We start from the raw sequence: 16,258 nt of genomic DNA, 5'->3' as shown, positions 1-16,258 counted from the left end.
CTAACGCCTGAGCAAGAGAACAGGGGTGCAAGGGCCTGCCTGGCAAGCTCATGGCTATGGCTGGAGTTGGGGTGGCAGGAACAGTGGCACAGGGTGGGGGGAGATGAAAGACGTGAGCAGGATGCAGGAACTCCCTCCCTTACCTCACCTTACTCCCCAAATCCTGAGATTATCAGACTTTTCGGGGAAGCTGCCCAGGGCAGGGCCTCACCTGATTCATCTTTGTGGTCCCAGAGCCCGGCCCAGGGATTGCCAGTGGACATTAGTTGAGTAAAGCAAAGAACTCTTTATAGTATTTATTAAGTCAAGGACCAGTCAGATAGATGCTGGGCTAGGCAGGTGGGAGAAGACAGAGCTCACTGCCCTGTGGGGTCTCTGTGGGGCCAGCCCCTGATGCCCACGAGGCTACTGATGCCCAGCTTCCCCCAACACCACCAACACAGGCCCAGGACAATATTACAAAAGTGAACAAATGCAACCTTTTTCTTCTTTTACAAATGACATGTCTCCATCTCCTGCCAGCAGGGGTGGGGGATGCGGGTTGAAAGTGACAGTCCATTAAAAAGGCAACAACTTTTATTAAATGAAGACTAAGCAAAGAGCCCAGGGCTGGGAAGCTGAGATGCTACCCTGGGAGTAGAGAACATGGGTGGGGGAGACCCTGCCTCCTTTCACGGCATTCCTGGGAGGGTAAGAAGGGCTGTCGCCAGTGGGGACTGAATCCAGGAGGCCCGTCAGAGCTCCTGGCCAGGTACTTTCCGGAACTGCAGCAGCTCCTTGGGGGAGCATCTCGAGGATACTCGGGAAAACGGGTAGGTTTCCAGTCTGGATGCTGGGGGACCCCAACCCAGGGTGAGAAACTGGCTAGGCTGGATCTGATGTGCCCTAAGCTACCAGAGGCACCAAAGGAGAGTGACTTAGCCCATGCCACACAGCTGGTCGCCAGGCCCAGAATCCCACTGGTGGGGCTCTTGCCTGTCCTGCTGCTGCTACTCCTGGGCTAATGGGGAAAGGGCAAGGGCAGCAAGAGGAGCCCAGGTGAGGAGGGGAGGGCTTATTAGAGGAGACAAGAAAGTGCAATGGGCTGGGACTGGGAGGAAGGAGGCTGTGCTCCAGTCATGCCACTGCCCCGTAAGAACTCAGATTAGACTTTTTCCTTCTCGAGGCCTCAGTTTCCCCATCTGTCACATGAGGAGGGTGGACTTGATTCTTTGCAATTTCTTCTACCATAAGGTTCCAGGGAAATAGAGTAAAGGATGAAGTGGGCCTCATGAGGAGCCCATGGCAAAGAAAGGGCTGTGTCAGAAAAGAAACTCATGCCCCTGAGTGACCGGGCCATGGGCCCAAGGGGACACTCAGCCCAGTGGACCTGAACTCTGCCCTGCAGTGGGGGGTCTTACCCACCCTCTGCCTGTCGAGGGTCAGGCTGGCCCAGGCATGAGGGAAGGCACTTGGGGGATAAGTGAGGAAGGGAAGCAGGAGGGGACCAGAGTCTGGTTTGGCATTGAAGTCCCTCTGCTCATGGTTTGGGGGAGCAACGTAGACAAAGGGGCGAGACTTTGTTCCTGGGTGTGAGTCCCAGGTCCAAAGTCTCTCCTCGGTCCAAGACTCCTGCGGTGACGCCACCACATAGGCCTGTGGGCTCCCCACTTGTGTCGGCACATTGAACTTAAGTTACTCTGGACCTGAGGCAGCCCAGGACAGCAGTCTGTTACGTGGCCCCAGGCCACACCATTCGTCACAAGATGTTGGGGCCCTTGGCAGCAGATTCCCGGGTGTCTACGCAGTGCAAGGCCACCTTGGGGCTGGAGCCAGGCCTCCGGGGGTAGGCACCCTCCCGCACCACGCGCCGGCACCGCACATCCTGGCTCACACTGATGCTCTGCAGTGCCGGGAGGTGGAGGAGCAACGCCTCAGGCAGGGGGACCAGGTTTGTATCCGAAAGGTCCAGCTCCTGGAGGGAGCCCAGGCCTGAGAACACCTCAGCTCCTGCCCAGTTGAGCTTGGGGTTGCCTGACAGGTCCAGGACCTGCAGGCCTGGAAGATCCTGGAAGCCATAGGGCGCCAGCTCGGGGAGCCCCTGCAGGCTGGCCAGAGACAGGTGTGTAAGGCCTGCCAGCCCCGCAAAGGCACCCGGACCAAGGACAGCCAGAGGGTTCCCATCCAGGCTCAGGTAGCGCAGGGGCAAGTCTCGGAGGTTGGGTACGGCATGGAGCTGGTTCCAGGACAGGTTCAGGCTCTGAATGGTAGGCATGGGCAGGCCGGCACTCCTGGGGTGGGGCACGAGGCAGTGAATGAGGTTGTGGGAGAGGTCCACATGTAATGCCCGGCCCTGACTGTGGGTCGTGAAGGCGGACACTGAGACCTCCCGGAGCCAGTTGTGGCTAAGGTTCACGTCGCTCAGGGGTGAGCTGGTGAAGCTCTCAGCTGGCAGGGCCGTCAGGCCATTGTGGCTGAGGTCCAGTGACTCCAGGTAGCGAAGGCGGGAGAAGGCAGTGGGTGAGATGCTGGTGAGCAGGTTGTGGCTGAGATCCAGGCCAGCCAGCGTCGTGTAGCCCGGCCCCGCCAACACTGACTCGTTCACCATCTCTAGCCGGTTAGAGGACAGGTCCAGGTGGGCTGTGTCCAGAGGAATGGGCACCGGCACGATGTGGGGGCCCAGGCCGCTGCAATCCACCCGAGTCAGGCTGAAGCTGTCGAAAAGGCCGAAGGTCTCCACCTCGCACTGGCACCCGGGAAAGCATGGCCGTGTTGTCTGGGCCCTACTCACAGCCAGCAGCAGCAGCAGCAGCAGGGGCCACGGCATGGTGGGGGCTAGAAAGAGAGCCACAAATGAGGACTGAATGCACCAGAAAGTCTAAACCCACCTTACAGGACATGAGCCCAGACATGAGCTCAGTCTAGATACCGCTGGAAGATGTCACAGTCCCTGACCTCCTGGAATGCTTCCTGAACACTCCTCCCCAGAGTTCCTAGTCCCCATGCCTCTCTGGCCTCTGCCTCTCCATCTGGTAATGAGAGTGAGGCCAGGTGGTAAATTTTCAACTAGAAGCAGCAGATGAAGGCAGGCCTGGTCTGGCTGAAGTGAGGAGGACCTACAGCCCTCTACTTCTGCCCACTATCCCTGCCTAGGGTGTTAGGAACCCAGTATGAAACCCACTGGTCTAGATGGTTTTTCAGGCTGGCCTCTCCAGCTCTGACAGTCCAGAGTCTCTGGGTTGGTTTAGACCCAGGCCCCTCGGGAGGAGCTTGTCCACAGGGCTGAGGGTAGGGTGTGCCCAGGTGCCCGTTGTCTGCTGAGCATGTGTTATGCATCGGCCGCTGTTCTGGCTGCCCCACAGCACGGTTGCATCTGCCCCTCACAACCACCTTGCCAGGCAGAAAATTCTCTCTCTGTTTTACCAAGAGGGACTGGGCCTTGGATTAAGATACTTTTGCACAGCCACACAGCCAAGTGGAGTGGCACTCAAGGGGATACTGACAGAGAAAGCATGACCCACTGCTGTGGTCTGGCCAGGGCTGAGCCAGGCCTGAGACCCACACTCCAGCCTTCAAGACCAAGGCTCTCTCCCTGCAATGGGGCCTGCAGTGACTGCCCCCTTGCACCCCTACTCCACCGGCCCCATCCCCCTAGCCTGTTGTCCAGAGGCAGGATCTTCCCTTCTCATTGGGCACCCTGGTGTCCAACCTGGGTATCTAGACTCCCAGATGGGTTCTGGGGACACGTGTCCCGAGCCCCTTTCCCCCTTACCTTGCCCCTTGCCCACAGATTAAGCTACGACACCTCTTTGGTGCTTCCTTTAACCTTAGGCAGGCAGTTAGGCTGTTTCTCTCATTATGCAGATGAAGAAACAGAGGATCAGAGAGAAAAAGGGCTTTACCCCAAACTAGTAAAATGCAGGGCAGGAATGGGACCCAGGCCTGGCGCACTCCAATTCCTCTATTCACATGTGTTGCCTCCAGCGGGACTGGAAAAGTAGCTGGTGGAGAGGCCGGAGGGGCTTTTCCCACTGGCACATGCTATGGCGTGAGCCATTTTCCCTCCCCAGATCTGTCTCCCTCTGTACAATTAAAATGGTGGCTGCCACAGATGCCAGGAACTACATACATGTTGTCACATCTAATGATCACGCCACCCACAGCTGTTGGATTCAAAGGCTGTGTTCACGTCCACTGTAGTTCCTGGAATGGTTGTGCTCAGTGGTGCCAGCATGAGGACAAGTTGGGCAGTGGGAGTGTCTAAGTGGACCAATTGGATAGTCTGTGGTGACGGCTGCCCTGCAAGGCATCCTGCAGCCTGGGAAACAGAAGGCACTAAGCTTCCTTCCAGCAGGGCTCTTCATCTGGGTGGCCCCGCTCTGGGCACCCTGGCCTGCCCATCCCTCCCTCTGGCCTTCAGGAAGCGGGTGGGAGAAGGGGAGGAGATGGGCCAGGGAACTACCCACCTTCTACACTGGAGGGTGGGCGGGGAGGGAGCAGCAGGATTTTATTACCAGCCCTGCATGAAACTTTAAAGGGCTAGCCACTTGATCTGCACTCTGGCTTTGCCCAGGGGCAGGGAAAAGTGGGGCTCTTCTCCCCTGCTCCCCTCCCCATGTGGGCCCCTCCTCTTCCACCCTTTTCTTTTGTAGCGGCCAATTTGAGGATTAAATCCAGCCCAGGTGCATCCTGGGCATGGTCCCAGCTGAGGCAGGACAGAGTGTTCCAATGTCTGGAACCAAAAGGAAAATATTAAGTTGCTTCAGGCCCCCTTTGTTCCCCTGGGTGAGTTCCTCACCGCAGGGCTCATTACCACCAAAAGCCCCACCTCCCTTGCTAAGCTGATCTGCTCATACCCACCCTTCCTGGGGTTTAAACAAATACCACAAAGGCCCCGAGATTACCCTTTGATTCCCAGAGGTGATTATACAAGGGGTCTGTGAAATGCCAAATGGCCTCTTATGAGATCCCACTTATGTAACCAGCAGCTCAAACACAGCCCAAATGCCGACCTGCCAGAGGGGACCTCTTGCTGCCCCTTTTAGGCCTCAGCCTCATCCTCTGAACTACAGGGTGGCAATTTCAACCCTGCCCTCTTCACCTAAGTTGATTAGCCCTCACTGCAAACTGTGAAGGGCTGTGCGCATGCACAGGGCAGTCATCACCAAGTGGCCAGAAGATGCGGAACTGAGGCAATGGTAGTAAAGAGGCAGGAGCTACCTAGGTAACTGCCTGCAGATGCTCCCAGGGCACTGGACTAGACTCCCTGCTCAGCTCTGTACAGTGTACACCTCTCCCAGGGTCCCTGCTCTGTGCTGGGTCAGGGCTGGGCATTCACAGTGGGAAGTGCCAACAGTGACAGTCAGGGCTAGCCCTCACTCTCTGCTAGTGCTGGACACACATGCTTTCATTCAGTCCGCACAGTCACTCTGTGAGCCAGCAGTCTCATCCCCATTTGACAGCAGAGGAACTGAGGGTTGGAAAAGGAAGGTGGCTGACCATCCTTAGCAGGAGTGACTTGTTAACACTGTGCAATTCTGGAAAGTTGTATTAGTCTGTTTTCACGCTGCTGATAAAGACATACCCAAGACTGGGCAATTTACAAAAGAAAGAGGTTTCATTGGACTTAACAGTTCCACATGGCTGGGAAAAGTCTTAACAATCATGGCAGAGGGCGAAAGACATTTCTTACATGGCGGCAGCAAGAGAGAATGAAGAGGAAGCAAAAGAAACCCCTGATAAACCCATTCAATCTTGTGAGACTTACTCACTATCATGAGAATAGCTTGAGAAAGACCGGCCCCCTATGGTTCAATTACCTCCCACTGGGCCCTTCCAACAGCACGTGGGAATTCTGGGAGATGCAATTCTAGTTGAGATTTGGGTGGGGGCAGAGTCAAACCATATCATTCCACCCATGTTCCCTCCCAAATCTCATGTCCTCACATTTCAAAACCAATCATGCCTTCCCAACAGTCCCCCAAGGCTTAACTCATTTCAGCATTAACCCAAAGTCCACAGTCCAATGTCTCATCTGAGACAAGTCCCTTCTGCCTATGAGCCTGTAAAATCAAAAGCAAGTTAGTTACTTCCTAGATACAATGGGGGTACAGCCATTGGGTAAATAAATACAGGCATTCCAAATGGAAGAAATTAGCCAAAACAAAGGGGCTACAGGCCCCAGCAAGTCCAAAATCCAGCAGGGCAGTCCAATCTTAAAGTTCTAAAATGATCTCCTTTGACTCCATGTCTCGCACCTGGGTCATGCTGATGCAAGAGGTGGGTTCCCATGGACTTGGGCAGCTCTGCCCCCATGACTTTGCAGGGTACAGCCTCCCTCCTGGCTGCTTTCACGGGCTGGTTAGGTGTCTGCAGCTTTTCCAGGCACAGGGTGTGAGCTGTTGGTGGATCTGCCATTCTGGGGTCTGGATGATGGTCCTCTTTTTCTCACAGCTCCACTAGGCAGTGTCCCAATAAGGACTCTGACCCCACATATCCCTTCTGCAGTGCCCTAGCAGAGGTTCTCCATGAGGGCCCCGCCCCTGCAGCAAACTTTTGCCTGGGCATCCAGGCATTTCCATACATCTTCTGAAATCTAGGCAGAGGTTCCTAAACCTCAATTCTTGACTTCTGTGCACCCACAGGCTCAACACCACATGAAAGCTGCCAAGTGGTATTGAGCTTTGGTTTGGGTTTGGTAAAAGGAACAAAAGCTACACTTTGGATTTTGTAAAATGAACAATTATTCCCTTCTGTGGATGCTCAGAGATTGAGTCACCTGCCCAGGGCCACTGAATGATGGTTCTGGAACCTGCCAAGGCTTGGGGCTTGCACTCTCTGAAGCTATGGCCTGAGCTGTACCTTGGCCCCTTTTAGATATTCCATGGCTGGAATATCTGGGATGCAGAACACCAAGTCCCTAGGCTGCGTGCAGCATTGAGACCCTGGGCCAGGCCCATGAAACCATTTTTTCCTCCTACGCCTCCAGGCCTGTGATGAGAAGGACTGCCCTGAAGAACTCTGACATGCCCTGGAGACATTTTCTCCCATTGTCTTGGGAATTAACATTCAACTCCATGTGACTTATGCAAATTCCTGCAGCTGGCTTAAATGTCTCCTCAGAAAACTTGACTTTCTTTTCTAATGCATCGTCAAGCTGCATATTTCCCAAACTTTATGCTCTGCTTCCCTTATAAAACAGAATGCTTTTAACAGCACCCAGGTCACATCTTGAATGCTTTGCTGCTTAGAAATTTCTTCCACCAGATACCCTAAATCATCTCTCTCAAGTTCAAAGTTCCGTAAATCTCTAGGGCAGAGGAAAATTGCTGACAGTCTCTTTGGTAACACATAACAAGAGTCACCTTTGTTCCAGTTCCCAAAAAGTTCGTCATTTCCATCTGAGACCACCTCAGCCTGGACTTTATTGTCCATATTGCTGTCAGCATTTTGGGCAAAGCCATTTGACAAATCTCTAGGAAGTTCCAAACTTTCCCACATTTTCCTATCTTCTTCTGAGCCCTTCAAACTGTTTCAACCTCTGCCTGTTACCCAGTTCCAAAGTTGATTCCAGATTTTCAGGTATCTTTTCAGCAACGCCCACTCTACTGGTACCAATTTACTGTATTAGTTCATTTTCATGCTACTGATAAAGACATACCTGAGACTGGGCAATAGACAATAGAAAGATTTAATTGGACTTAACAGTTCTACGTGGTTGGAGAAGATCTCACAATCTTGGTGGAGGACAAAAGGTATTTCTTAAATGGCGGTGGCAGGAGAGAATGAGGAGGAAGCAAAAGCTTCCTCCATTCAATTACCTCCCACTGGGTTCCTCCCACAACACATGGGAATTCTGGGAGATACAATTCAAGTTGAGATTGGGTGGGGGCACAGCCAATCCATATCAGATGTCATGGGAAGTTAAAATGGAGTTAACAATCCCTTCCTCAAGGAGTTGCGGCAAGAGCTAGAGATCACTCGTGTGAAATGCCTAGCACAGCTCCAGGACACTAACAGATGTGCAGCCAATGGTAGACGAAGCCCCCCCAGACACAGTCACCCACTACCTCCCTCCCCACACTCTGGATCACTGACAGGGAGGTGACAGTGCAACTGTGCATGGTGACGAGAGAAGTCCTACAGGACTGTCAGGAGCCCTAGGTCTCAGTGCCTGCTCTGCCATGGACTGTCCTCATCTCATCTCTGGACAAGTCTCTTCCCCTTTCTGTACCTCAGTTTCTCCAGCTTCACAGTAAGAGGTTCAGTTTAGATAATCCAACTCCAGAGTTGCAGGATTTTAAAGTTTAACAAAAGCATGGACTAAATTTCTACTAAGTATCTTCAAAGCACTAGGCTAGGCCAGGGGGGAGTGTGTGTGTGGGGCAGGGGGGTTGGGATAGATAATAGGGTCCCTGTCCTCATGGGGCTTACAGACCAGCAATGAGAACAGAAGGCCAACTTAAAACAAGATCACTAACACCAGCTTTGGACCCAGGAGACTGGGGCTCTAGTCCCAGAGCTGCCACTATCTGTGTGACCTTCCCTGTTTTCTTTATTTCTTTGAGCCTTGGTTATCTGATCTGTGTAACAGTATTCACACTGCCTCCCTCTGGAACCTGTACTGTAGCTACTACCCCCAGGAGAAAGAGAAACGAAGACAGGTAGCCACCAAAGAAGGCTGAGGGAGAAAGGGATCTTTGGACCAAGATTCAATACTTTTCCAAACCCTGACCTGAAGGTAAAAGATAACCACTGATTGACCAGATTATATAACACAAGAACAGGAAAACAAGGGCTTAGAAACTGCATCCATAGTGGTTTGGGGGATATACTGTAAGGCCTTCCAGTGCAGGGACCATGAATCATGCATTGTTGGGCCCACAGGGCCAGGTCCACAGTGACTCTAGGTTTGCTGATGGCCTGCAAGGTCAAAGAGTAAATGGTATGGCCTCAACCGGCTCCAGGGAGGTCTCCCCAGGTGACACCATACACACTGCTATGAGACACCTCTCACACAGCTTTGGCCACATCACTCCCCTTATCAGAAACCTCTTGGGTTCTGCTTTTTACCCACAGAAATCAAGTTCTCCCATGCACAAGGCACCTGCAAGCTGTCACCACTGTCTTCTCCCCTTCCCACCTGTCCCCAGCCCCCTTTGGAGATTTGAAACTCTCCTTGATAGCCAGAATGGGAACAGCCTTCACTTTAATGGACTCTGAACAACTCTCAGCCTCTGCTAACACATCTCCAAACTTGGAGAATTCCAGGGCCTGGGAGCTGGAAGGCCCCTTAGGAATCATGGGCAATTGGGGCCCAGAGAGTGACAGTGACAGCACGGAATGGCAGTGATAGCAAGGAATGGCAGAGCAGGGCCCAGGACCTGGGACCTGATGCCTCACATGACTGCCAGAACTGCATGCATCCATCCCGCCTACCCCTGGCCTGCTCCCAGTAGAACAAAGCCTGTTCTGTCCACTTGGGCCCCGGGCCACCCTCGCTCCTGGCCTCTCACCCCACAGGCTACCCACAGGCCTCCTTCAGTAAATTCTCTGCCGTTAGTTACCTGCTGTTTTCCTACTTGATGTGTGAGGAGCTTGGGGCAGTGGCCTGCCTACTTCACCTCTGTGTTCTTTCCCCCACCTGGGATCAGGGCCAGGCCTAGAGGGTGCATGGAGGAAGAGCAGGATGAACGGGTCAACTGCAAGACCCAGACCAGGTGTGAACCTAGCTCTGTACCTACTAGCTTTGGGTAAGTATGTGACCTGCTCCGAGGGTCCTCAACAGGGCTAAGAACACAGGGTTGTTGAAAGGAGTAAATGACAGAATGGCAAAGATTCCATTCACTATCTGCCATACTAGTACTCAACGTGTGGCAGACAGTGACAGTGATTTGCTAAGCCTTGTGAAGGCAGTCGTCATGTGATTCTTCATGTTCCTCCCCACTCAAGTTCCCAGTGCAGCGCCAGGAGCACAGCAGGTCCAAGACTGCCTGTGCTAACATTCTCCAGGCACTTCCCTGGTGTCTGCTGGTAAAGCTTTGAACTCTCTTCTCCAAGGAGAGCTTTCTGGGTGTTGGGTTCAAGCTTGAATCCACCTGGGCCCAGCTGTCTGCCCCTGGTGCTGCACTACGGCATCTCTGGTCTGTAACATCTTGCAGCTTCCTCTGCCACCCTCGACAACTTTCACAGGGCGCTGTTGGCACAGGGCCCCAGAACCCACCTAACACCAGCCTTTGTCTCGACCAGCTGTTCCTCAACGCCACGCAGCCTCTCACCCCGCTTCCCTCAGTCATGAGCTCACTCAGCTCACTCAGGCTGATGCCAAGGAAATCCCCAGGTGGACGGTTCAGAAACGTCCTGCCCTCCAACCACTTTGTCAGCTCTGGAAACGCAAAGCAGAAAGAATTTCAAGGCCAGACTCCTGGAGCCCCAAGGGCCGGCTCTTGCAACAGACCCACTAATGCAGCACATCTGGACAAACACAGCAGCCTACCATGTGCTCTCCGCCAGCATCTCACTTCTGCCTCACCATGGCCTTGACTCTGGGGATTACGTCCCTTCTTTGCAGACAAGGAAATGGATGTTATTCAGCTGGGAAGGAGAGGACCCAGGACTCAACCCCAGATACCTTAGCTCCAAATCCACTCTGCCTTAACTTACAAATGAGTACACGTGCAAGACAGCTTAGACCTGGTCATGCTGGACTGTACTTACATGTTTACTTGTCTGACCTACTGTGGGCAGGGATGGGATTAGGTACCGTTTTATGCCCTTGGAGCTAAGCGCCGAGCCTGGTACAGAGCAGACACCCTGTAAAGATGCACCAGGCACCTAGAATACTGCCACCCCACCAAAGGACACCTCTCACCCTCTCCCTTGCTTCCTCAACTACCATCTGTTTAGTCACCCTGCAGGATCAGCAGGTTAGATGGCATCGTATCCACTTTACAGCTGTGTAAAGAAGCCCAGAGAGGTTTGTAAGCCCAGAGCTGTGTCAAGAAGCCCAGAGAGGTTCTGTGATCCATCCAGAGTTACATAGCCAGAGAGGACTGGGGCTGGACCTAGGACCCAGGTATTCTGACATTCAGTACCTGGCCTCCTCCATAACATGATCCCAGGGATCTGTAAGCCCAGCAACTTACCCCAGGAGGATAATCTACGGGGAGATGGGCAAGTTTCCCAATATGAATTTCTCATTCCAATGCCTTCTTCCTGAAGATTTTCAAGTTCCCAACAACCTGAGGCAGCGTACATGGACACAGGAGGAGGCGCTATGGGGCAAAGGACAGGAGTTTTGTAGCTAGGCAGTCTGGGTTCCAACTCTACAGGGCCTTCACTGCTGAGACTTGCCTGTGCCCTCGCCCCTCTGAGTCCTCATTTGTAACATGGAGATAATCCTAGTGCTGGTCCCAATGGGTTGCAGTGATGATTACATGAGGCAAAGTGAAGACCCAGACCCAGCCTGGCACACACTGGTATTCACTGAATGTTGGTTCCTGTCCCCAGTGGGTGATTTCAGGGACCAGAGGGAAAAAAAGGAGCTGTGATACCCACAAATCCTGAGGCAAGGCAGGGGCTGAAGATGGAGAGGATTCCACAATTCATCCCAGAGGCCTTGGATCCTCTCTCCTGCACCAACCAGGGTCCCAGTGTGGCTAACAAGGTGCTGACCAGCCACTCCCAAAAGACTAAGAAGGGTTAGCTGGAAAGGTCACAGAGGTCAGAGCAGGCAGAAGCTGCTGTGTTACCTGTGACAGAACGAGGGCTGAGCATGAAATCTGCAGCTCCCCCTGGGCAGGTGGGGTCACTGTCTTCCCTCTCCCTCATCCCTAAGCTGGGCAGTCCTCCACCTGTCCAGGTCGGGCTCAGGAGGCCTGCTGCAACAGCCTCACCCCTGGCCCTGCCTCCAACTGCCAGCCATGCTGGGTACCAGAATGCACTTCCCAACAGAAGACTGGAACCCTACCACAGCTCCCTCTTTAAACCCATCCCACAGAGACAGCTTTCTAGTCCAGAGGCCTGACTCTTCTAGAGCCACCTGCCTTTTTGCACAGGCTGTTCTCTCTGATGAAAACAAAGATACCCTCTGTCTACCAGCAAACTCTCGCATGTTTGATTTAAAAAGCCACCTCTTCTGTGAGGTTTTCCCAGTCCAATCTGCCCCTCATCCAGGAAAGGCCACCCACACTGTGAGCTCCCATGGCTCTTGGGCTGCCCCTGTCAAGGTACTGGCCCACTTCTGTGGCCATTTATGTATCTGTGTCTACCTCCTTGCCTGCATGAGGCCTGGCCACATGAAGGGGAGAAGTCAGATCAATGAAATGTCATGGACAGAAGCGTCCTTCTGCTTTGTGGGAAACATAACAATTGGTGCAATCTTGCAGGATGCTTAGGGCTCTGCCCACTGGTGAAATCAGGTTTAGGACCAGAGTCAAAGCTGTCCCTGCCTTCTATTGTTTGTGCAATCCAACGAATGTTGGCACAATGTAACACACACTACAAACCACTTTTCATTTATTTGCACATGTAATTCATTATCTTATTTAATGCACCAGATCAGTGAAGCAGGAATTACTATCCTCACATTTTAAGTAAGTTACTTGTCCCAGGCCACAGAGGTAGGAAGCAACAGAGTGAGTGTAAAATCCAGGTCCTTTTGACTCTGAGGCTGGAGCACTCGGCCTCTAGATTGGTCTCCCAGCCTCCGGCACCACCCACAAGCCAGAGAAGGGTTTCATAAATCACCAACCCCACCCTGCTGGGCCTGTTTAAACCCTCCAGGAGCTCTCCATTGCCTACAGGCTCAAATATAGCTTCTCAGCCTGGCATTCAAGGCCTTGGTGATTTGGCCTCTGCCTTCCTTCCCAGCCTCAAGTTCAATTCCAATTCACCACCCTCAAGACCTTGCATCTGACAATCCACCATGCTGACCACCTGTGCTGTTTTCATGCATAGGTCCTGCAAATGCTGCTCCTCTTGTGGGAGACACTTCCTGTCTCCCCTGTGTACCACTGACTTCAAAACCATGAGCAGGAGTAACCTCCGGTCAGGCCCCTCCATCTGCGATTATTCCCACAGAACCTCTCCTAGGACTTGTTTCCACCAGGGGACTTTCAGGGAGGACCCAGCCCTCTTTAGGAATTATCCTTAGTGCCCAAGCCAGCTTTGCTCTTCAAAAGGATGCAAGAACTCTTACGTGCATCCCCTGTGTTGACCCAGGAGTTATGATTAAGAAGAAATCTAATTTGGACTCTACCATCCACAAACTGTCATTTAAAAGGTAAGAGGAGAAAAGGTCAACCCCCTCCCTTCACTCCATTTTTGACTGATTTATTAGCTTTTGTCTTTCAACCTGATGCTGGAGGAAGGGTAGGTGGAAGGCTGGTGGCCGATGGCCCTTGCAGCCTTCCTGGGAAGCAAAGTAGTGCCTCGGAATAGGTCAGGTCAGAATGGGGGTGTAGGTTAAACATCAAAGTGTTTCTAGGTTCTGGGATCTGAAGCAGTCAGCAGAACAGGAGAGGCTATTAATACCTCCCCTACCAGAAGGGAAACTGAGGCCAGAGAGGGAAAGGAAAATGCCCACGGCTTTTGCTTTCCCAGGTTAGCGGCCTGTGCCCTCCCATCATGTCTGCAGCATCCGACAAAGTTCTAGGTTAAAGACTGGAGTGAGCGGTGGGGAAGAGGGTGTTTAGGGTTATCTCTGCGACTTAGGCTCAAAAGTTCAGTAGGCTCCTGACGCTCTCCGCCCCTCCTTTCCCGTCAGTCCGGCGCTGCAAGTCTAGACTTATCCGAAGGGCAGAGCGCACAAGGATGAAAAAAGGATCGAAGGTCCTGAGTCACCTCCTCGACGACCCTAGTGTGGGCGGGTGCCGCTCTCCGCCCGGTTGGTAATTCCCATCGCACACCCCGAGCCGTGAGGGAGTTCTGGCCCTGTCAGTACCAGAGTGACCGCGCCTCTGCGAAGCTGAGCAACTTGCCAGCGCCGTGCAGTGGGCCAGTGGCCGTCCCAGTTGAAACCTAAGTGTGCAAGGCTCCCACTGTCCCCAGCTCCCACTGCGAGCCGAAGCTGCGGGCATGCCCAGATCTGGACTGGCGGTTGCCCTCTCACCTACCACGTCAAAGGGCTGGTCCCCCTACTCTGGGGGTGGGCTGCAAATGGAGAGGGGGTCTCAAAGCGGGGCCGGTCTCCCCAACTAACAGACATATCTCTCTGGGTCACACTCTTTCCAAGAAGCACAGGGAGGGCAACGCCAGCCGCCCAGTCCCTTCCTCTCTTCAACCCCGAGCCCGGGACCCCATCGCTCACCTCCTCCTTCCCGCGGGGGTCTGCGGGGGAGTCCGCACTCTCTGCCCAGCCCCGGCCTGGCCCGGCCCGGCCCGGCCAGTCCCCAGGCGCTGCCGATCCCTGGACCACCAATCCCATTGTAGCCCCTCGCGGTCGTGGGACCTCAGGAGGGAGAGGGGGAGGGGGAGGGAAGGCCTGCCTGCGTCCCCGGCCGAGCTGCGGTGGGGAGGACGGGGGCTGTTGCCCGAGGAACCGAGGAACCGGGAGAAAAGTTTGGAGCCAAGTCAGGGGCCCGGGTGGACAGCGGGGGAGCGGGGAGGTGGGGCGGCGTCAGCCTCTCGGCGCGCACACCCTCCGCGGACACCCAGCCCAGACACGTCGGCAGGCACCGACCACGTACGCGGACACAAGGGATGTGCCCACTGACACCCTCAGCCAAACGCAGACCCGCAAACGTGGACACGGGTGCCGAGCAGCCACGCAAAGCCACGGACACACAAAGGCACCGGCAGCGGCGCGTCCCCGACCGCAAATCCACAAAGACCCACAAACGTGAGATGCACGTGTCCGCACAAAGACCCCAGGGGCGCCGGCCCGCGCGCCCACCGCCCGGGAGCGGAGCCTTTGTCTCCCGAACGCCCTCTCCCCTGGGTCGGCGTTCCCCGCTCCCGCCCAGCCCCAGGCGTCCGGCGAAAGTTGAGGGGCCTCGGCGGGACCCAGCCCCGCCCCTGCGCTCGGCGCCCCCGCCCGCTAAAGGGGCGGCGAGGACGAGGTCGAGGCTCGGGACCTTCGCCCACAGCGCGGACTCCCGCGCCGCCGGGGGACCCGCACCCACCTGGAAGCCGGCGCCGCCACCGCCTCGGCACGCTCACCCCGGCGGCCCGGCCGCGGGCCCTCAGGCCGGCGCTTTTCTCCGCTCGGCGCGGCCCGCCCCCTGGTCCCCGCCCGCAGCCGGGCTCCCCCCCTGCCCGGGCGCCGGGTGGCGGCCAGGGCCGGCCGCGGGGCGGCTCAGGGAATGTCGCCAAAGTGCCAGCCTCTCTCAGAGCGCGCCCCGCCCGCGGAGCCCGCGCCGAGCCCGGGTTCCACCCTAGGGAGCGTCTCAAAAGTGCGTAGCTCCCGCCCCCTCCAGTCGGCTTTGCTCGCAGCTTCCTGCATCCCGGATCCTTGCCCCCTCCCCCTGCGCGCCCCAGCAATCTAAGCAGATGGCCGCACGGTCGGAACATCTGGAGGTCGCCGGAGTACGTGTGTGTGGAGAAAGAGAGGGAATTAGTTGCTAGTAAGAAAGAGATTGGGTGGGTGGGTGAGGGCTTCCTCTTTGCTTGTTCACCGCCCCTCCTCATCTTTTTTTTTTTTTTTTTTAAAGAATGAAAGAGGTTCAGGGACGACAGTGAGCCAGAAACCAAGAATCTGAAGCAGAGAAAGGCTTGGTGAAAGACGAACCCACGGAGAAGAGAGAGCCCGGCTCAGGCAGAAAGGCTGGCAGGAGAGGAGAGAGAAAGTCAACAGATCGGAGTTTTTCTTTTATGGAGCGAACCATTGACTTCTGGTTAGAGTTCTAAGAAGGGAGACTGGCGAGTGAGTAGGCAGCAGATTCAGTCTATTCCCCCTCCTGCAGCTCCTCGGTTCTAACCCCTCTTTATGCTAAAAGGGCAGGAAAGCATCCAAGACACTTTAAAATGAGGGTTTGCAGAAGAAATGACCTGGTGGATGCATTCCCTAGGAGGAGAGAGTTGGGTGGGTGTGTGGCTTCCAGTCTACACACCCAGACAATACCTACCTTGGGAGGGGCAGTTCACAGGTGGGGGAGTTCATAGAGGCTTTGGTCTTGGGCCCTGGACCTCCCTGGAGCTTCTCCAAGACTTTGGAGAGGGCCCCAGGGTGCAGAGATTGGGCAGTGTCACCCTCTGCAGTGGCTCGGACTTGTCAACACACCCCGTCTGTTTGGTTTTTCTTTCCTTATTACTTTTTTTTATTCATAGAAAAAAAGGAGTT

The 16,258-nt window shown here is 54.6% G+C and overlaps 1 protein-coding gene across 4 annotated transcripts; it reads right to left on the bottom strand.

Annotated features, from left to right (window-relative positions):
• Positions 1–273: 273 nt before the first annotated feature.
• Positions 274–15,262, bottom strand: TSKU (tsukushi, small leucine rich proteoglycan). 4 transcript variants are annotated; one of them, XM_017533048.2, is made up of 4 exons: positions 15,102–15,203; positions 11,124–11,252; positions 10,202–10,363; positions 274–2,814 (listed from the first exon to the last, which is right to left on the bottom strand). In XM_017533048.2, exons 2-4 carry the CDS (start codon positions 11,233–11,235, stop codon positions 1,739–1,741), a joined length of 1,350 nt encoding a protein of 449 aa, XP_017388537.1. In that variant the 5' UTR covers positions 11,236–11,252; positions 15,102–15,203; the 3' UTR covers positions 274–1,738. The 4 variants fall into 4 exon arrangements, with proteins under 4 accessions (XP_017388537.1, XP_017388536.1, XP_017388538.1 ...); XM_017533047.2 differs by lacking the exon at positions 15,102–15,203 and adding an exon at positions 11,532–11,833; XM_017533049.2 differs by lacking the exons at positions 10,202–10,363; positions 15,102–15,203 and adding an exon at positions 11,532–11,833.
• Positions 15,263–16,258: the final 996 nt, after the last annotated feature.

Source organism: Cebus imitator, unplaced genomic scaffold, assembly GCF_001604975.1.
Source record: "Cebus imitator isolate Cc_AM_T3 unplaced genomic scaffold, Cebus_imitator-1.0 Scaffold79, whole genome shotgun sequence".
NCBI lineage: Eukaryota > Metazoa > Chordata > Mammalia > Primates > Cebidae > Cebus > Cebus imitator.
This window is presented reverse-complemented; position numbering and strand designations above follow the sequence as displayed.